The sequence below is a fragment of the Coturnix japonica genome, chromosome 1 (genome assembly GCF_054131305.1).
Source record: "Coturnix japonica strain WE chromosome 1, WE-NBRP24, whole genome shotgun sequence".
In the NCBI taxonomy this organism is placed as follows: domain Eukaryota; kingdom Metazoa; phylum Chordata; class Aves; order Galliformes; family Phasianidae; genus Coturnix; species Coturnix japonica.
The window spans coordinates 12765969-12788391 of record NC_140663.1 but is presented as its reverse complement, the minus strand read 5'-3'; the positions used below and the strand labels follow the sequence as shown (position 1 = coordinate 12788391).

Genomic DNA, 22423 nt, shown 5'->3' with positions numbered 1-22423 from the left:
ACTATCTCGTTAGACCTCTTAACTTCCAAATGTTTATGTGTTTTCTGCATTATTAAACATACCCTCTGTTGGGGGCTGGGGTAGATTATGACAGAATAGTGATCTTTATCCAGTGTTGTTGGTTATGGAATAAAAAGCTGATGGAAGATGATTGCCACAGAGCTGAAAAGATAATCGGATGCAGTTCATTACTCATCTTGTCAGCTGCTCCTGCTACAAGGGATTGTATCACAAGATGTTAATCTGCCTGTGACTAGATTTCAAAGCAAGCATTTTTATTTTGGGGAGGATATCGCTTCTTTCAGTTTTATGTAGTTTTCATAAGAGAAATGGAACATTCCCAATTTAAAGTCTCAGAATGTTAATTGATGAAAAATATTAGCACATCATTGTGGGTTCTGCTACAGAAATATGATGATGTACTACGAATGCTGTTTAATTGCAGAGATTGTTCTTTTTAAGCTAGTGGTGAGGTTGTGAATCTACTGAATAGTGGCAGTCTGTTGAGACACCAAGCACTGAAAGACATCAAGAATAGACACAAGACAGGTTTGCACCAAAGAGAATCACTTCTACACATTTAATCACAATGTGAGTGCACCCAGTACTCCCACGTGTTGTCTACCAGCGAGGAGATTTGGTGTAAGTATAGTGGAGAACCAAATTTGTTGCTCACACACTATGGAAATATAGATGACAGGAACACAATTTCAGCTAGATTACAGCTTCTGAACATGAAGAGCCCAAAAGAGCAGTTCTTTTCCGATACTGTTGGGATGTTGCTCACAGTGCTATATGAAACACGGGGGAAGGCTTATAAGCTTACCATTACGATGAGTTGTAGATCTGCTGTGTGCATTTCAGGCAAGCAGTGCTGTCTGCCCTTTCCTCTTCTCCTTCATTCTGTGTGTCTTTGTAAGTCCTTGAAGAAGTTGTCCAGGAGAGGGGAACATTCCTTCAGTCGTTCCACTGAGCTGGAGTAAAACATTCCTTTAGGAATTCTTTTTTTGTGTGTCCTATATTAGTATTAATTGTTGTCAAATGGAATTGCATATTAGATTTTTAATAGTTAAATTACAGTTTCCATTTGCACAGAAGTAATCTGTTTGAATACTCTCTTTAAAAAATAAGCAGTGAAGTACCTAAAATAAGAAAATAACATACTTAGGTAATATGTAGGCAAAGAAATTGCAGGTTTAAACAAAATAAATAAATGTTTTTTGAGTGGTCATGTTTGCATATCGCACTTTTATACTCCCAGCTGGAGTACCTAATGCTAATGCCTTGTTGTATTCTTATTTTAGTAACTGCAGTCCTCCCCGGTGTTTGTGTAGGCAAAAGTATTCTCTGGTTCCTGCCACAAACACTTACATGGGTTTTTGTGTGCTACTAATCAGCAGCTGTATTTCACCTCCTGAGTGACCACATCTCAGCACTGGACAAAGTGAAATATCACTGTTCACATTATAGAAGCAACTGATAATAACTCCCTCGGTAGTGTTTTCGGTTGTTCTGAAAAATGGGACATTAACCTTTTTTGTACCCTGAACACTTTTTGACTGAGTCGTGAGTCAGTGTAAAGTCTGTAAATTTTCCATGTATTTTTCCACTCTATTTCCTCACACATAATATAGTTGAGTAGCCAAGACAAAGGCGCCTTGATAATTGTAAAATTTTGATGAGTTAATTAATACCATTTACCCAGGTCTAGAGATGCAAGCTAATGGGCAGAGACTTAACTGGCGCAGATGTGGCTACTCTGCAAATGTTTATATGAATACATAATGTATATATGTCTGAATTTATATATATTGTAAATGTTACACATTTTCCCTCTGATATTAAATGTTTTCAGGTTTGTGTAACTGCTGTTTGTCACAATGCTAAATCACAATTAAGAGTGACGTGAATGGACAGTAGGCAAGTTTGCTTTCAAGACCACATTTAATCATTGCATTTTGTGCTAAGACTAAGGTTTAGGTGGTGATTACATTAATGAAAGAAAGTTATTTGAAGGTGGCCTGTAAGTATTTTTCCACGTCCATTAGATGATTTAGAAATTTAATTGAGTTACAATGCTGAATAGGCAAATATTGTTCCAAGTTGGGATAGAGAATATGAAGGTTAATTAATTTATTTTATAGCTCATGTGAAAGCTCATTTATTTTATAGTTATTTTCGTATTTTAAATATGAAACTGTGAAATGAAGAACTGAGTCATTTCATATTTATGCTATAATAATCCATTTATCCAAAAAAAGACCTTTCGTGCAGTGCACCATATGAATAACTGTCCAATATTACTATTTTATTTTTCCCATATATGAAAATCAACTACAGTTTTACGGAAAATACAAATTTAGCTATGAAATGGGTTAGTCTGGTTTCTAAATCTGTAAGTGTCCTCAGGCAGTCACAAATGAGATTCCATCATTCATGTTGATGTTAGTTTTCTGTGTTAATTCTCATACATTTTTCAGATATTATCCTTCCATCATCCTGGATACACAACAGCAGAAAAGACATTCTCTCTCAGTTCTTAACATGACCTGAAAGTTTCATCTTTCTTTGTCTATTCCACCCCTTATCTCTACATAAGGGGTAGGATTGTGTGTGTATATATATATATATATATGTTTCAGTTTCTTTTTGACTGATTTGCAAGTTTTATATAAAGTTTTTGAAGTGATGGCTTTTGAACTGAAAACTTGAGCTTGCAGTCTTTCAATGACCGGATCTTCAAACTGAATGCAGTGGTCCATTCTGAAGACTCTCATTGCCTTGGCCAATACAAGAGAATAGTCTGTGTTCTTTTTCCCTCTGTCATCTGGAGTAGTAATTCAGTTTGGAATGGCTGTTATATTTGAAAGAGGTTATGTTATTTACAAGAACATGTGGTTTGGCTTGGTTTTTTGTTTTTCCACTTTTCTCATAGTAAGTCACAGGCAACACTGAAAGGAAAGCTCAGAAAATGCATCCAACTTTGACAGAGATTTCAGTGTTGAGCCCTTTACTTAAATGCATCGTTAGCTGTGAATGCTGTGCTTTCATTTAAAAACTTTGATCTTCAGAGTGAATCAGAACAGAAACAGCCAAGTGCCAGCCTAAAACTCTTAGCATTGCTGACATCTGTAATCATTGCTGGGTGTTTTGCTTTTTCTTTCTGAGCACATTTTGCATAGTTAGTGATTTCTTCAAACTGGTAAATTTATACAGGAAGGTCGGTATATTGCTTAGGTATATGAAGAAAAATGTTTTGTTGAGAGCTTTCCTCTCCCATAAAGAGTTCAAGGCCAGGTTGGATGGGGCTTTGGGCAACCTGATGCTCAGACTGGGAAGTTTTGCTGCCCACAGCAGGGGGTTGGAAGTAGGTGGTCTTCAAGGTCTCTTCCAAACCATTTTGTGTTTCTCTGAGTAAAACACTGGACATGCTTAGAGTAAAACCTGGCATGTTAACTAGGGGGCAGGATGGAATGCTCACCATCATCTTGCAACTTTTTCTATCTCAAAGGCACAGACAAGAAGAAAGCAAATGAGAGAAATGGAAACCATACCTTAATGTTTGACTTGATCTTTAAGATGGTGGAGGGGAGTAACTAAACAGCTTGTGCTTTCAAATATGTCTTTTTTTCAAGAGTACGCTACCTCATTTCCACTTCTGTCAGCAAACCCTGTTGACACAAGATGGTGAGAAGCCAACTGAAGTTTGGTGTATTTTTTTGGTTGTTAAGGGTTTTGGAACTGGAAATTCTTCTGTTCTGTGCACACCAGAGCAGCATGGACTAGTTCTGATTCCTGATTGCTATCTGTAAACATGTCATAATGCCAGCAACAGTAATTGCTGTGATTTAGTCAGCATGAGAATCCCCACTGAATGAGAAGGTCATTGCAATGCAAAGAATTTTCCTGACACAGTTCCAAGGTGTGCTGTTTCTTTCTACACTCATACCTTTTACAAAAGAATGATTGCCAGGGAGCTGGCAGCATTTCTCCCAAGGATAAGGGAAAAGATTTGAGAGATGATTGAAACTTTTATTTTTGTTTTCTCAAGCAATTTTTCTAGTTTTAAACTTGAGGAAAACTACTCAGTCTTCATTTACTTCGTTTTGGTTCTCAGTGTTGGTGAAAGAGCTGTGACTGGAAGCATTTGCAGTATTTAAGATTCTTTTGAGAGAGTTTTCTTTGAAACCTTCTTTTCTTTTCTCCCTTGCTATCAGGATGGACAGTCTGATATTTTGTACAAATTTTGGACCGCAGTAACTCAGACTCTTTCCTCTCAGTTTCAGTCTGCAACAGACTGTAAGTATTCTGTACAAATGATTGGTAATGTATTTTGTAGTTATTGAGAATCTCTCATTTCCATAAGTTATTTGCTCATTATCTCCTCTGCTAACAGCAATGGTTCACTTAGTGCTGGGTCTGTGAATTTCAAATTTTGTGGGTTTATAACCAAACATTCCTAAATTGTAATTGAGCTTTCTGGGGAAGAAAAAAAAGTTTTCTGTTCCATTAAGCAGTCATAATCTAATAAAACCCCATATTTAGGCCTACTATATCTGGACATAAAAACATTTGGGATCACATTATACTTTGCAAAGTGAATGAGTTTGTCGAAATCGTAAGTAGTAATTTGATTTTAAAAAAGCAGTTTATACATTCTTCTGTTGTTGAACACTCCTCAGTTACAAAAGACTGATTTTAGCCATTCTTGCGTACTTTCTAAATAGGAGCTGAGTTTCTTTAAAATTATGTCTTGTCTAAATATAGATAATGTGTAGTGTTCTGACTATACGCAGTGTTCTGCACATATGTAATAAATAACTAGCAGATACAACCAACAATATTAAATCATGTTGTAAACATAAGAGTACTCTTGTCATATTAATGGAGCATGCAATTTGATAATATTTAGTGCTTTCACAAATACCTCTTTCATATTTGTATACAGAGTATAAAGTGAATCTTTTGCAAAGTGCCTAAAGTTTGCATTGATCTTCTGATCTCAGCTATTGCATTGGCCCTTCAAAATTTGATCCTGCTCTGCTAAATGGCAAGAATATAGTTTGAGGAGTAGCTGTTTGATTCATATTCTGTGGTTGCTAAGTAACTAGATGATTGCAAAAGAATATGTCTTCATCTTGTGTTAAAACATATTAATTTTACTGTTTGCCTTATGCATAGTTTAACAGTGGTAGGTACATACTAGGGATCTCATGTGTTCGTGCAGAATGTGTGCTACCTATTTTCAGCACAAAGTTTTAGGGCTAAAATTATGACATCAGTTAATGGGATCAAGCAACATTTCAGTAAAAAAGGCAACTGATAGATTTTATCTTGTTCCTTCTGATTTTTAATCGTTTTTATATAAAGTTTTGGAGCATTTGGACTTTAAAACTGAGTGCTGTTTTTACTTCACCATTTCTGAGTGCAGGGAAAACTGCTTACAGCAAGTAGACTTTTAATTTTTAAGTGATTTGTCTATACAAAAATGTTCACCTTTAACGTGTTAATTCTAAGTGATTGAATCCACTGATGTGAATCATAGACTCTCAGGATCGTATAGATAAGAGGAATAGCAGAAAAAAGCACCAACATTGTTCTGTGACCTAAAATAGCTCTGCGTTTGGTAACAAAGGTGCATCCTCCACTATTCAGAATTAGAATGTACTTGAGTTGATGGGGTGGGCTGAGTCAAACGGGGCAGATGTCTAGAACTTGAAAAACCCTAGGAATGAATGTAACCGTGTTAATCTCCTAATGTAACGAGGAAATCCATGAAGTATGAGTGATGTTAGATCAAGATTAACATCAGTGTCTAAAGCAGTTGTACATTTGTTTCATTTCCTGTTACTTTTGGCGAGCTTTTACAGGCTGAGGGTAATGCTGAGTTTTCTGCCGGTTTTGCCATTCTTTATTTGTGTAGGAATTACATTTTAGGTACGTTGTTTTAAAGGTGTGTGTAAAAGCAGATTTTATAGAGTTTGTCTCATAGACATTATTTGATTTAAATGATTATCTTGAAAATCGCAAAGCTCCACGCTTCTTCTCCTGCCAAGCTGTTGTTAGCAAATCTTCGTTCAGTGAATTCTAATCACACTTTGGACTAAAATGAATGATAGTGCTAACAATTAAGTTTGATACTTAACAGTTCGTGTCCGTGATTGGTATATTTAATACACAATGTAAGATTCTCCTGTCCAGTATTTGAATTTTGGATCTTATACTGGAGCTTTAGATATATATCATCATCAACTTCATTTAACATAATAGCTCATACCACTTGGAAAGTAGTTATAAATATTACATTAGCAGTGTCAAAGGGAGAATGACATGTAACATTCATTGATTTAAATGCAAGGATGAAGGTTATTCTTACAAATCAAATAAATAGCTTAAACTTGATAAAGCACGTTACTTACTACTTTATTTTGTAGCTTCTATGTTTTTGAAACAAGCTTTTGAAGGAGAATACCCCAAATTACTGAGACTTTATAATGACTTGTGGAAGCGCCTGCAACAATACAGCCAAAATATTCAGAGGAATTTTAACACAAGTGGAAGTCCTGATCTCTTTGCTGAGCTGCAACAAATGGAGGAAGATGCACAGGACATATTCATGCAAAAAACCCAAGATTACGAGTATGTATTATGAAGCCGTATAAAATGCAGTGTAAAGCTTGGTACTGTGCAGTAGAACAGAGTATATTTAAGAGTATTTGGTGTTTTTGCCTTGTGTTAATTGTTTTAATGCTATTTCAAAGCTGTGAGGTTCTTGTTAGAATATGTTATTAAAAGTGTTAGATTGACTTGTCCTTCTCAAAGTGCCTGGTAATATTACTTTGAAACTGGCTTTATTTTGGTTTTCTTGGGGAAAGAAAAAGCAGAATGATCAAAATTCAGTTTTATATATATTGCAATTACAGCAGTAGCTTTCTGTTAATGATATCACAATCACTGGAGTGTGACAGACGTTCACTTTCTAAAGACTCACAGTTTGTATGTTTATACACTGTAGAAAGGCATTATTTGATTGGCAGATATTGGAATGATCAAACTGTAACAGGCTTAAGATTTCTGGACTTTTGCTAAATAAAGTGGTTGTTTTAAGCAAGATATTGTCTTAAGGATATTTTCTGGATACTGCGGGTGTTTATAGAACTATTTATGGAACAGCTTCTTAAGAACACCTTAACTGTGAGTTCCTTATAGGTCTTAAAGAAAGGGCTAGGAATTGTATTTAACTATGCAGGATGGCTGCCTGACCAATTATGTGATTCAAATGAAAAGCAAGCTGTTATGCTGTATTCAGTTTTTTTCAAGTGTATGTGCTAGAATAGCTGAAAGAAAAAACATACTGGGTACTGTAAATTTTGTACGGTCCGAAAAGGTTCAGTGCTACTGGGTACCTTAACTTAAAATGTACTGATTTTGTCTCATCCTTGCAGCCCAGAAAAGGCCTTGAAAGATTCACTGCAACAATATGAAGCTGCTTATTTGTCAAAATCCTTATCTCGACTCTTTGATCCCATCAATCTTGTCTTCCCTCCTGGAGGTCGGAATCCTCCCTCTTCTGATGAGCTTGAAAGCATCATTAAAACGATAGCCAGGTATGCACATATAGTACACTGAAAAATGTAGTCTCTGGTGACTTGTTTTTTATGTTACAACTTCAGAAATGAGACTTTGTTACCAATAAAATGTTAGTTACTGTTTAATTCTATAACTGATTATCATAAAAATTGTCAGGATTTCTCTTCTGTGTTTGGTTGTTCTGGAACAACTGAAATATTCATTTAGTTTAACTGTCGAAGCTTATAAAACATGAGGAAGAGAAATTTTATACCTATTGTAAATGTCTCATATCTTCATTATTCTGACTGTATCAAAGATAAAATAATAGTTACTCATCTGCAAATGATAATCCCTGGTGTAAGTAATCTGTTACAGTAAAAACACAAGATAATAATTGAGTACGAGATTCCAATTAGAATTTGTAAAATGAGATACTTAAGTTAGCAGGGGAGTATTTTCACTCCTAAGAGTTTGGTAAGCACTGATCACTGTAATAGAACATGAAAATAGTGGGCAGTGTTCTCACACCATGAATGTGCATGTCAGTGTGTGTGTACACATGTGTTTTTTGGTTAATATTAAATACTGACACTGTACTTGTGACTGGGAGTTGGAAATGCTCAGAAAATGTGTATCTGTGTGGCTGTTGGTGATATTTTCCTCCTTGTCTTAGGAAAAGGGAAAATGGCATTCAGCTCTGGGGCATGCAGCGTAAGAATGACTTAAGGGCTGGAGTAACTCTGGGCTGTTAAAAGAGGGTAAAAGAGTTGTTTAGTCCAGAGAAGATAAGGCTTTGGGGAGAGATGGGGAGGGACCCTTTATAAGTTCTTGAGAGAAACTAATCACGGTATTACATTCACTTCAGATGCCTTTTGTGCTTGTCTGCATTCACGGTAGAGCATATATGAATGCAACCCCAACTGATGGAGATCTGTGGGGTTCCATGAACAGGGAATACTGGAAGTGAATTAGAAGTCTTTTCTGTCTTACATTTGTGCCCCGTCACTCCCTCGGTGCCTTTGTTACTACATAGTATTGCCTAAAACACAGCTTATTAGTTGTGTCAAGCTAAGGCATCCCCTGGGTATTTCTGCACAGCTCATGTAATTCCAGAGTTGAATGACTATGTATTCACCTGTAATGTTTGAAGGCTGCTGCCAAAGCTTGAATGTAGTTAATTGCAGTCAATATTTTTGAATGGCTTACTAATAGTGATTTCATACTGAAGTGTCATTTCTAAACTTTGCTCATTTTTACCAGAATAGGAACATTCTGCACATAAAATTCCCAAATGACTTGTTAAATTGTAAACTGAATTACAATGCCTAGAAAGACGTGGTTATGTATTACTTCTTCTAAACTGACTTGCTGCCTAACAGTGTATTTGTAGTTAGTTCTTTAGCGAGTTATTAATTAAGTTATTAATTAACTGCTAAGTTATTAATTGAGATTTATGATCTTTTCTTCTAGTGAGCTAAATGTGGCTGCTGTTGATCCAGACCTCAGTTTAGCTGTGGCCAAAAATGTAGCAAAGACTATTCAGCTCTACGGTGTAAAGTCTGAACAGCTTGTAAGTAATTTACAAATGTTTGAAACTTCTATTTTTTCCTGTGTAGGATGTTCTCTTTTTTGTACCTTTTCAACATAACAGTGATGCAGTCTAGATCGACAAAACTATTGAAAGCTTTCCACTTGGAGATATTTTGGGTTAAATTCTGCATTCAAGTGTACAGTGTATGGATAGCAATGCAAGTGGTGTGTATAGCTGAAAATTGAAGTTGTCATATTGGTTAAAAGTAATCTTTTTGTCTTTAAGTAAAATCAAGATTATTCAATTCAGTTTAATCACGCTCTCTCTGAATAGCTTTGAAAATCTGAAATTCAATAGCAAATACTTTGTTTACCACATCTGTTTAATGGGTTGTATTGGAAATTTGCAAACGTATGGGAAAGGAATACAGGAGAAGCGGTCATGAAGGCCATAAAGAATATTTAAAATTTTAAAATAAATCCATGAACTGGGGTTATTTTGCTATATTCTTAGAAGTTATTTCTTAAGTTGAGTCGTCATTTAAAGATGCCAAATGATGGTGCCATAATTTCAGACTACAGTTTCCTCAAAAAAAGAAATCAGTGTGTTTACTAGGCTGGCAAGAAGCATAAACACCAGGGTCTGCTGTGCTCATCGCCTCTATTAGGGTTTGAATCTGGCCAGTGGCTTGTTCAGGAGTGTGCATCATTTTGTGATCAGCCAGCTGGCAAGTTCTTAAGAAGCCCTAAGAAAAAGGATTTGTGGAAGAAAGCTGAAAAATATGTGATTTGTGGCTTTGTGTTAGCTGACTGTAACTAAAATAATGTAGGGGCTAAGAGGGAATCTAAGCCTTTGAACTACTTGAATTCAAGGGAAAATAAAACTTGAAACTGAAAAATCAGGAGACAGGATTAGTCAAGCTGGCAGAATAAACATCCTCCAAGGATATACCTGCAAATTGTAAAACAGTACAAACTTTGTATTGCGCTGCTACTTTTGTGGTTTGTTTTTTTTTTTCATTTTTGCAATCTTAAATTTCCTTACTGATATATATCTTAAAAAAAAAAATAAAAAGAAAAGAAATTAAACAGGAAGGGCTTAACACAGTGTCAGTGTGTATAGTGTCATCTTTAAAATACTAAAAAACCTTCCCTCCAGCTGCCTCTCCAGAAGAGCATCTCTCCCATGTCCTACGTCATGCTTGCCAGCCTTGTGGGATATAGTCTAGAACATCTAAATGCTTTTTTTATGCCTATTTTTGGGCAGACAGATTGAGCCTGAAATGTTCACCATGTGTAGAACAGGAGCTATGTCAGACACCACTTTTTCATTATACTTTTGTGGTGTAGCCAAGAATGCAATCTTCATTCAGACTTGCAATCCGGTTTACAATATTAGCTTTCTAAAAGCTGTGGAAGGTGACCATTGAACATTTTTGTTCCGATGCCTAATTTCTGATAGCTGTAGTATGCCAGTGCTAAAGATGGAAATTGAATTTCCTGGAGGAATTTACAACAAAGTTATCTTCCAAATTAAAAGCAAAAAAACAAAAAAAAAAAATCATAATTCTCCATGCTGGAACATAGAGGTACTTTTCAGAATCATTTGGATTTTTACAATTGTTTTCATATTGTTGGCAGGTTGTTCTACATAGATTTGAGTGGTGAGAAAGACAAATAAGAGCGCAGTTCCAAAACTGCACAGACAGATTTCAGGTTTCTATTTTCTTCAGTTCCTTTTAGATGAAATAATGATTTCAGAAAAAAAAAAATATATATATATATACATATACACATTTTACTAAGACTTGATTAGTAACACACTGATTCTTTAGCTAGCTTTAGATAGGGTAAGTAACAAGAAAATTACTATTCAGGATTTTAACTTTGAGTAATAACAGCATATTGCAGTACGGACATGCAGAATTAAAATGAAAGCAAGAACAAATGATCTTTTCCACTGAATGCAAAATGTCTGTTTCCATTGCTTGTGACTTTGTACACTGTTGGCTTTTGGTTTTCCTGTTTCTTCTCCTGCTGTGCCTCAGACCTATTCTTGTATTAACCAGTTCAAATGATTTCACAGAAGATATAAATAACTACTTGTGAGCAGTAGGTAGATTTGTTCTGTTGCTGGGTGAACCTATAACTTAATTAACCCTTTGTCAATGCCTAATGTTGTTGCATGCCAGGACATATTCAAAATTATTGTACTTGGTTCATGCGGTGTAATTGTAGATGTTCTTACAATGCAGAGTTTGAAGGAATAATTAATTACACATAGCATTAAGTAAAAATATATGTAAGACTATTAGCTTTAACCTCATCACCCATCCTGTGTTTTGTTAGGTGATGCTGGGGAAGAGTGATTGGTGTATTTTCTCTCTTTCATTATTATTTTGTATCTTCTTGTTAACATTTCCCTAATTAACACAGCCCAAGCATTCTTATAATGATTACAGACATCATTGCAAATTTCTGTTCAGTCAGCATTTCTATGTCCTTGTCATTCCAAATCAGAAAAGAGATTAAAAACTCTGATCTGGTATTTTGGATAAGAATGAAATCTTCTTTTTCTGAATTTGCACATTGTAATCCATTCCATGCTTCATAACATACCTACTGCTTATCAAGACATTTTATCTGTTAACTATTTCATTGGACAAGTAAGGGCTCCCAAAGAAAAAACAAACAAACAAACAAAATACCCACCAGATTTTAAGAGTTTTAAAAATAAAGTTTTATTCCAATTTGCAAAAAATAAAGTTTTATTCTAATTTGCAAATACCCTAAGTTGTCATCCTGATTGGAGTAAATTGTCATGTTTATCTGGCCGCATAAGGGAAATCAAATGTTTCATCAGATGCTGACGATCAGTACAAATGAAGGGGAGAGATTCATGCAAAACTTCTAACTTGCGTTTCCTGAAAACAAAGAAGTTGAGTAATTTTCTTTTTTTTTTCTTTGTGCGAATCTGTGCTGCTTAACAAAAGATCAGATCACAAATCTGCCTCTTAGATTTTGATCCATTTATGTAATGCATAGTTGAGAAGAGACAGAAAAGAGGGCTTGTATCTCACCAGCATCTTCATTAGGTAGCTTTGAAATGGCAGCAGTAATTGCATGTCAGGATCCTCCAGGGTAATGCTCTCCAGATGTTTCTTGTCATGCACTGTAACCAGAAAAAACTTTCTGAGCTTGCACTACTATTGTATGTATGTACAGATATATATATTTATTTATTAACTATATATGTAGAATCATAGAATGGTTTGGGTTGGAAGGCACCTTTAAGATCATGTATTTCCAGCCGCCCTGCTGCATGCAGGGACACCAGCCTAAACCAGGTTGCTCACAGCCCCATCCAGCCTGGCCTTGAGTGCTTCCAGGGAGGGGGCATCCACAGCCTGCTTGAAAATGAGGGTTATGTTTTCCCTTTTCCGACCAGTGGGAACTTCAGCAGGCTGCCATGACCTTTCAAATACGATGGATAGCAGCTTGACAACTTAATCCACCAGTTGCCTCAGAACCCGTGGATGGATCTCGTCAGGTCCATCAGGACTTGTGCATTTTCAGGTTCTTTAGGTGGTCTCAAACCTGATCTTCACTTATAGCGGGCAGATCTTTCAAGTTCTTATCTTTGCTTCCTGTAACTTGGGCAGTATGGCTAGAGCCCTTGCCAGTGAAAACCGAGGCAAAGAAGCCATTGAACACCTGAGCTTTCTCCATATCCCCCATGACTAGGTCTCCAGTTTCCTTCCAGAGAGGGTCCACATCTTCCCTGCCCTTCCGTTTATCATTGATATACCTGTAGAATTTCTTCTTGTTTCCCTTTATGTCCCTGGCTGGATTTAACTCTGGGTTTTAGCTTTCCTAACCTGAACCCTGGCTGTTCAGACAACTTCTTTGTAGTCTTCCCAGGTAAACCCATTCCTGCTTCTGCTCTCTGTAAACTTTATTTTTGTGCTTAAATAAGTCCAGGAGCTCCTTGTTGATCCACAGAGGCCTTCCCTTTTCTTGGGAAGTACTGCTTCTGGGCTTGGAGCAGATAGTCCTTGGATACTGACCAGCTTTCTTGTGCCCCTCTTCCCTCCAGGGCTTTATCTCATATAACCATGTCAAATTCTGCTCTCCTGAAGTCCAGAGTTGCAGGCTTGCTGTGCAAGCCTTAAGACAGAAAAGAGATGTGATTGGTTTCAAGAGTCTTTTAAGTCCTTGGGTTTCTGTTTTTTTGTGTTCTTTCTCCCAGTATGCTTCTTAGAATCAGATATAGAAATGAAAATGATAGTCACTTTTTGATTGGAAGTAAGACAAAACTACATTTCCCTAATTTATTACCTGTAATTTTATCATTTACTGAGATGAATTTTGAATGTAATTTTTCTCATTACTACAAACCTCTTTGTTGCAGTTTTGCAATCACTGTGTTTTGGTTTGACTGCTGATAGGGACGTAGTATTTCTCTTAATAATCCTTAGAACAGGATGTCTGGCAGAGACAAGTCATGAAACATTGAAACTAAAAGCTCTGTAAGGTCATGAGATTGATACTTTGGCCAACAAGCAGAAAAATAAATTCTAAGATCCTTTGTCTTCATTGAGATGGCAGAGTCCTGTTTGGTCATCCAGTCTATTCACCTCTCAATACAGGACTATTCCAAGTAATATTTACTGTTGTTTTTTGTTTGTTTCATTCTTTTGGCCTTTTGAGTGATTATTTCAATTATCTCATATACTATGAGTAGAAATGTAAGTACTGTATGTTCTTTTGTGCTATTTTTGTTCAGCTTTGCATGTGGGTGGATTGAAATACACTAACACACCCACCAAGCACACCGAGGTGGGATGTGTTTTGCTGTGAACGTGACAATGCAGTTGTTTAGAGATGCTTGAACTTGAAGGCTTCTTAGTGGCTTGTTCCTAAGAGTTACAGCCATCCTGTCAGACTGTGTTTAGTAACTGCAGTCAGAGTCCCACAGTGGTCCTTCTTATCTTGCTGTCAGTGTTGTGGAGGTTGCCTTTTCACCTACTACCATAAGGCCTAAGTGCCAGAGACAAGGGTGCTGGTCTCATTTGACCATTAAACAAGCAAAGGACAATTGTCAGAGGCAGAATGGTAAAAATCAGGTTGCCCACTTGCTTTTTGTAGCAGGTTGGAGTGATTATGTTAGCAATGATTGGAAGATCAAGCTATCTTGAAAGTCGCTTTTACATGTAATGGTGTGCTTACCTGGTTTAGGCAAACACTGGCTCACTGCTGTGCTCCCAGGACAGCAGGGCACATTCCAGCTTCACTCCAAGCCAGGGAGACCAGCTCAGGCTGAGAACAACTTTCTCATTCACCTGGGAGCACAAAGAGGGCAAGATCATGTCTGGTTGTTTACAGACAAAGCAAGAACTTGCACGATCATATTACACTAGGAAGATTTGTCCTATGGCTGGGATAGTCAGTGAGAGCTGTGATTTCCTGTAATTAGTTCCTAAATATGGAATATTTGTATTTTATGGAATTATAAATTTTAACAGATTGTCTAAAAAAAGGGATCTTTCCAAGAGACAAGAGGCTGCAGGCAGATGATTTAATGGAGATCTTACCCACTGTCAGACTTGTAAGCAATTATAAAGAGGAAGCACTCAAAAGATGGAGAAGGAGAGTGGGTGTAATGAGGGAGGAAGGAGATAGAGAATTTGAATATATATTTTTTAAGTTCTCTTAACTAAATATGGTTGGACTTGTGTCATATATCTTACAAAAGCTGATGAATGATGTGGAGGCCCAAATTACAGACTGTGTGCAGTGCTCTGGGTGAGCTACAAATCTTTCCTTTGCCCACAGCTTATGGTAGGCGCTTGGCATCTGATTGGCATTTTACCCCGGGCAGTGAGTGCAGGATTTTCTGATTTACAGGTTTGCCTAGTGCAAGCTACCTGAATAACTTTCAGCTGTAGAGAAGAGAATCTACAGTCCTTCCTGGCTTTTCAAAGAATTCTTCCCCTGAGCTTCTTATGAAAACTTAAGATAGTATTTGATGTACTTTATACATTTCAAAGGAAAAATGCCTAAGACCCAGGAATAGAAGTGAATTCAGAGGTTGAAGAGAAGATGTGAGTGTCTGAGAAAGTAGAGTCCCCGCACTGAAGTTCAAATTGTTATGTATTTTCAAAGGCAGGACATCGATTCACCTGTTATAAACCTCTGGTAGTAAACATGCCAAAAGGCAAAGTAAGAACTTGACATTCTGATCCCAGAGGCAATGGACTGCGGCACACTTGGTGCACAAGTATATTTGTCTGTATTTTTCTTTGGAGAACTAGGCATTGAAATTCTGGCTTGTTTTCAAGGAAAAGTCAGCATCAGCTGATGTATGTGATAAAGAGTGGGCAGGCTGTTTCTCACTATTTGGGATCTCAGTAGTATATGGAGATTCATTTACATTTACTTAAGTAAATATCTGAGTTACGTAATGTTATATATGGTTTTAGAATGTCCACCAGTGGCAGAGCACTAGAGCAATAATATGGTAGTACAAAAAGATTCTTGGGAAGTAACAGGGAAACCTTGAATTAGCCTTGTATTGTTTGTTCACATGTTTTAAAACTATTTTCTTGGACTAATGCTTAAATGTGAATCAACTCTGACACAAAAATTCTATGAGTAAAATTAAAAGACATTATATCTAAACTTCACCTGTTCTGAGTGCTTACTGAGATCTCCCTTTCAATTAACTGGTGCCGAAGATTGTAATTGGAACTGTGTTAGTAGAAAGTATTATTATCCATCATAATTATGAGTAACATGTTTTTGATCACACTGCATTATTATTTAAGAAAGAAAATACCGGTAGAGAGGATGAGAAACACAAAAATGTAACCATTTGTTTTCATTTTAACCCCTCCTTCAGGGTAAAATGTTGATATATCCCAATCACTCACTGCTTGTCCCCACAGAGTATAGACATAGAAAGAAATGCATGTGACTGACCTCGGAACAGTGAATGTAAGTAAATGAGCTTGGTCTCATCTGTTTGAAGGCAAATTTATATCATCGAGGCTTGTTCTGATTAGTGTTGGCCTCACTTCAAAGATCAGCAAAACATGCCTGTTTTTGCTACAGAAAGGCTGTGTATTAAATCGTTCCATGCTGTCGTCTTGATGTTTATGTTAATATCTGCCTCTCTGTCAAGAATCCAAGGTTAGCAAAGACTTCTGACTGACACTCAGGACCTCTCCCAGCTGTGAACTTCCTGAGTCCCTGACATGGGATGGAATAGTGACATCTATCCCACCGAATGAGATGTGCTTGGGCCCTGAGGCCAGCTGGCAGAAAGCAGCCTGGTGAGGGCTCTCCTCCAAACACAGTGGCTGCTTGCCAAGGCCCTTCTGGGGATAAACTCTGCAATGTGAAGCCCTGCTCCATCTCTGGAGATCAGCTGGGAGAATAGTCACTTCTCAGGCCAAACACTTGCTGAGGACAGTCCCAGCAGTTTAGCAGTGGAGACGATCATTTGTACAGTCCAGGAACCTTTCCTGTTGCTGTTTAATTTATTGCTGTGGATGTAGCCAAGATGTGAATGAGATCGAAAGAGAGCAGCATACGAAATCTGTTCAAGAGGAAGCTTAAAATGCTGACAGATTGGGGTAATTTTTACTTGCATCTGGAATTCATGCTTTCATACTTCTGATGTAAATAATCTCTGAGGCAAAAGTTGGCTGATTTATTCTTTAGGAACATTTCTGGTCCTAAGATTTTCTTAAAATGCCAGAGCTTCAAAAGATATTCTTTCCTAAACATGTTTTCCTGTCGGTGATGCTTGTCAGCTGTACGTGACTGCTTTTCATATAGCATTTGCTGTTTCTACCAGATTCTTAGCCCTTGAAAAGAGCACTTTTCAGTGGTGGTGTGGCTGGTTTGCAGCTCCACGTATTGCTGGCTGTGTGCTAGGAAGCTCTCGGATGTCAGGTCTTCTCAGTATTCAGGAGTTTCTTTTGGTAGCCATATCTTTCTTTGAACCAGCTGAGATAACAACTTCTTGTGTGCCAGTGGAACCAATGCCTTCTGTAATTTAGTGTCCTATTTTTAGTGAATGTAATGGATTGATATATAGGCTGAGGAGCATCCATCTGTCTGTCATGCTCAGATATTTTTGGAGCACTGATCTTTGTCATGCTGATCAGCACCAAATTCATTACATAAGATTAGCATCAAAATATATATAATGAAAAGTCAGCTTTGCTGCAGTTGTTCTTAAATTATTTTTAGTATTAACCACAAAATTTGTATGGCTCAGTGCATTATCCCATCATTGTGTTCTATCTCTACTCTGTAGGGATCATTTTAAAGTTGAATTTCTCTTCTCTCACATCCTTTCTATCACAGGCTTTCTTCCTGAGGCTTCAGATAAGATTCATAGAATCACAGCATCCTTAGAACTGGAATGGACCTTTAAAGGTTGTCAAGTCCAACTCCCCTGCAATGAACAGGGACAGCACAGATAGATCAGGCTGTCCAGAGTCTGATCCAGGCTCACCTGGAAGGTCTCCTGGAATGGGTTATCCACCACCTCTCTAGGCAGCCTGTTCCAGTGCCTCACCACTCTCACTGTACAAGACTGAAAGTCAGTGTTATGTGTTACAAAGATTTTAATAAGTGCCTGCTTTCCACAAAGACTGAAGCTGAGCCGAACAATTTGTCTCTCATTGTCCTTCAACACCGTTTATATTTGAACTTGTCAACTTGAAGGTGCAAGATTCCAAATTCTGCTTTACTTACATCCTCAGCTACTGTACTGTCCTTTAATGCTGCTTCAGCAGCTTAATCTCATACTGTTACCTTTAATGATATTTCCACAGTTTTCCACTTTTACTGAATATTCAGTGCTGGTATCTCCCCATCAAAGATCTCTGATCCACTGGCTAGCTATTTAGAATGCGGTGGAATTGGGGTTTTTTTGAGTTTGCAGAGGCAGATTGTGAGAAAACAGTCTGTGTTCTTACAGTGCTCTAGAAAATTTATTTCTTTCAAATTTACTGTGACAAAGCTGGTCATTGATTTGAAGTGTGTTTATAAACGAGTTTGTAATTACTAACGTTTAAAATAGGTGACAACTTTCTGCACATCCCTCTCATCATCGTAACTATGATATTGTCACAGAGCAGTCTTTTCCTTGATTTCTTTCATTGTGGGTTGATGGTGCATTTGATATATGATAGTCAATATAAAATAGGCTGCAGTTTATCTTTGGTGATGCTTCACAGATCTTCCTGAGAACTTCTTCCTGAGATTACAATGAAATGTGCTCTGCACTTCGTTTATACTTTTAATAGACAATTTCTGATGTATTAATGTTTCTCCTTAGTTTGTAAACCTTGTTACAATAAAGAGGATGAGGAAAGAAAATGCTAGAAGGCCGGGTGGAATAGAAAACAGCGCTTAATTCAGCTTAAACTCTGAACTGAGGAAGAGGCAGCATATTTACATGGAATTTTCATCATGTCATTTATCAAAGAAAAAGCGTCTGTCATGTTTGATTGAGGAAATGAAGATTTACATAAGCTGTTTTCAGAGGGTTATTTAGATTATAAGCAATATGAATGGCTTCTTTTTTTCCAGAATCTGAAAGGCTAAGGTGTATTATGAGGATCCAGAGACTATATTGGAGCATCTTGCTGCAATCATTGAAGATGTTGAGAATTGTAGAAATGTGAAATGTGGTTTAAAAATTGAAATAATGCAAAGATAAACTAGTTGAATGGGAAGGACTGGATCTTAGTCTTTTCTTAGCAATCATGGAGACAGTGTTTTTTTCTGAATCTCTCTGTCTATACTTAGTGTTTCAATACAAAAGGGCAGAAACGGGCTAGACTGAAAAAGCTCTCCATTGTCTGCCTAGTCAAAAGTAAAAATATCCAAAACACAACATCCCAACTCCTGTCTGATACAGCTAAATTTAACTAGCTGAATAATTCAATGAAGTAAGGGAGAACAGGGAGATGGACAGAGCAGACGCTTCCTGGAATCAAATTCTTCCAGTGAAAAGAAGATACTGCTCATATGCTACAAATTTTGCACCACCTTTAATCTCCATCAAATTTATGAGACCTGTGATTTTTCTGAATTGAAAAGTATGATGAGTTCTCACTGTAATGGCATGTGGTAAATTTCTGATGGTCATTTTTTAGTGTGTTCTTACAAAAATTAATCTACATCTTATATTAGGTGGTGTTGCACTGAACTGAGAGTTTTCTTTTGAGAGTGAAGCACTATTCAGGACATGTTCTAACAATGAGATTTGGCTGACAGTTCCAGGGAAATGTATCCAGTCCACCTGTCTAAGTGTCTAATATTGTGAACTTTGGGAGGAAGTATGAAATGTAATGAACTCACAAGTAGTCAAGAGCAATAATGAAATGACACTTTGGGAAAGGTGTTCTGTAAATAACAGGTCAGTTGATGTAAGTAATGTAAAAGATGATGTTTTCCCCACTTCTCTTTGAAATAGGTGTATTAATTGTTTTACGGTAGTACTTGGAAGACACAGTGTTACTGTCATTGAAAAACTTGGAACTGTACTATCTAAATGAGAGAACATAAAAATATGAATTCAGTATTAGGCACATTAAAGGAATTCATTAATAGGTATTTAAATAGAATATGTAGGAGGCTATTATATACTAAAATAATTTCAGAAAAGGTTACTATTCCACAGTAAAATAAGAAAACCGAGAGCTGACAGTGGGTCTAATTTGAAAATGGTTAGAGGTTAGCTAAGGATCTCCTTTGTTTTAATGGAAAGATCAGAAGAGTTTTGTATGGAGATTCACGTTCATTAGGAAGCTACTTATAATGGCCAGAAAATACTAAGGAATAGGAAATAATGATAGGTCACTTAAAAAAAACAAACAAACCAAACATATAAACTTTAAAAGATGGAATTAAAAATCTAGAGGAGAGAGTTGCATTAAAAAATAACTTCATGAACCATTTTCTTCATTCTCATGTTGTCTTTTGCTGGTTAGATCGTGACTCACATAACAAATGTGTGATGTTAAGTGATACTGGCTAAACTCCAGAAAAAATCATCCAAGCATAAAAGGCTGCTTTCGGGAGTACTACGTGCTTCATTTCATCTTGCTGGGAAGGTGGCTAGAAGACTTGTATAAATCTTGCATGCAGTTTTGTTGACAGGTAGAAGAAGAGCAAGACTGCACAGTTCTTACTGCATTTTGTTATACTGGGCTCTAAATCATCTCCTGCCAAGTTAATTCTATTATTTGGCAATTGATTGGCAATATTTCAAAGTATGTTAACATCGTAATGTATTTTGTATTTTATAATTATGGAGCAACTCTAATTAGAGTTTGACAGTGTTATGCTCCTTTGTAAATTTCCACAGTGTAGAAGTATTAGATACCCAGCTAATGTGTGGACGGGATACAAAAAATGGCAGATGGCAATTAAATAAATTGATTACACTCTTCATGTATGGATGAACCCCACGATGTTGGACCTCCTGATTTGGCGTGTCTTGCGGATAGACGGATGCTTTTCTCATCTGGAGGTACATTATCAGTAGTCCACTTTGTTAGGACCAACAACTACTGTGATGACATAAAATGTGATTAATCATTCAGTCATTATTCTGGCAAGCATGGAAAATTTAGTAATGTGTTAGAGTCAGAGATATCAGGACCAACACATATTGTCTCTGAAATCCTCTGGAGGCTTGGGTTAGGCAGTTGGGTAAATGGGAGTCTTGAAAAGATGTCAAATGCAAGGAGCGTGATTTTCAGTTGGCAAATGAGTGCAAGTGCTTTCAGTTTAGGATTTGTTGAGATTCCTTAAACAAACTGGTTTTCGGTGAATGAGTGCCAGCTGCTTTTGGAAAGTGAAGTTGTTTTAAGACATCTCATTTTTTGAAGGACCGTGAAATCACTTTTGATGATTTTGTTCATTGCTCTTGTGATTCAAAACATAGAGATAAATCCTGTCATTTCTGTTCCAGAAAGACCATTTGCTGCTTTCCTTCAGTTTCTTCTGATTTTGAGAATATTAAAAAAGAAAGGGAAAAGCACGTATCCCTTAGGGAACAATCTGATGGTTGCTGTTGTTTTAGCATGTTTAGTATGAGCATGACAGTGGCTCATTTTTCTTTGGTCAAGGAGTTTACTGTCCTTCTCACATGTTAGTTTCACATGTTTCTTCCCAAAACGATTACTGTGGAAGATTTTGAATGCCTTCACCAAGGAGCTTTTTTCCTATATTCCTCAAATATAAAATTTCCATTTTTCTGAAGAAAAAAAACACAAAAATAAAAAAATTAAAAAAAAAGAAAAAGAGAGAAAAAAAGAAATGCTGGAAGCTGCAAGAATGTCCCGAGGGTGCAATAGAAACGTTAGAAATGTTTTTATGCTTATTTTACATTTTTTGCTTGAACTCACAGATGATTTCCCCCCTTCGCATCTCGAAATATTCCATCTTTGAAAAACTAGAAGTCATTTCAAGAACTTAAATTCTTATTTAGGATCTATTATTAAATTTTATTTGGCTATTTTTAAAGCAAGGCATTCATTTTAATTTATCCTCATTTATCAGGGACCTCACGTACCCTTGATTCATTCATATTTTACACTTCCAGCCTTTAAATTATGTCTCTAATTTTTTTGCAGATTTTTCTCTGTGTACTGGTACATCAGCTGACATAGCTGGTGGGGTTCAGATTGTTATGTATTTTGCTGTTAAACAGTGTTATATTTTTACAAAAAATATCAAACTGATTCTGGTAATCGTTTGTTTTACTTAGGTGGAAAGAGATTGTGAAAGGCTCCTTCAGCCATATGGGGAACGTTAAACTAAATAGTAAATCATCCCAATTATTTGTAGCTTATGGGAGAAATCCCAGGGCCGAGCCCTATTGACTCAGAGACTCTGTAAATGGATTCTGTGTTTTATAATAAGTTGTTATGATCAGGCAGGAGGCCAAGTACCAGATGGATTGATTGCTTTCTGCCAGAGGTATGGCCACATCAGCTGCCTCTATTAGGAATGTATTTATTCTCGAAAATGTCAGCTTGACAATTGGAGTTCAATTTGTGCTATCAAAACATATTAGTCTCATGATCCTAGAGTTAGATCAAATGCGTTGTTGAGAGGCGCTACTTTAGTCTTATTTTGATTTAAGATCTTCTTGGTACTCCTAAATTACAATGTTGTTTCCTGCTCTTTAAAGAGTGGGTTTGCTGAGGCTGTTTTATAATAGAGAAATGAAATAAATGGAGTTTTCTAAACCTGTCAAGAAAGATGCACACAAGATCATGGTTACTTA

At 36.8% G+C, this 22423-nt stretch overlaps 1 protein-coding gene across 1 annotated transcript in view; it reads left to right on the top strand.

The window, feature by feature from the left end:
• The window catches only part of COG5 (component of oligomeric golgi complex 5), a 172503-nt gene that overhangs the window by 122251 nt on the left and 27829 nt on the right, over positions 1-22423 (top strand). The window contains exons 11-14 of the mRNA XM_015850827.3: positions 4218-4299; positions 6435-6639; positions 7446-7607; positions 9043-9142. Of these exons, the coding sequence (XP_015706313.2) occupies positions 4218-4299; positions 6435-6639; positions 7446-7607; positions 9043-9142 (549 nt within the window). The remainder of the gene's footprint in view (positions 1-4217; positions 4300-6434; positions 6640-7445; positions 7608-9042; positions 9143-22423) is intronic.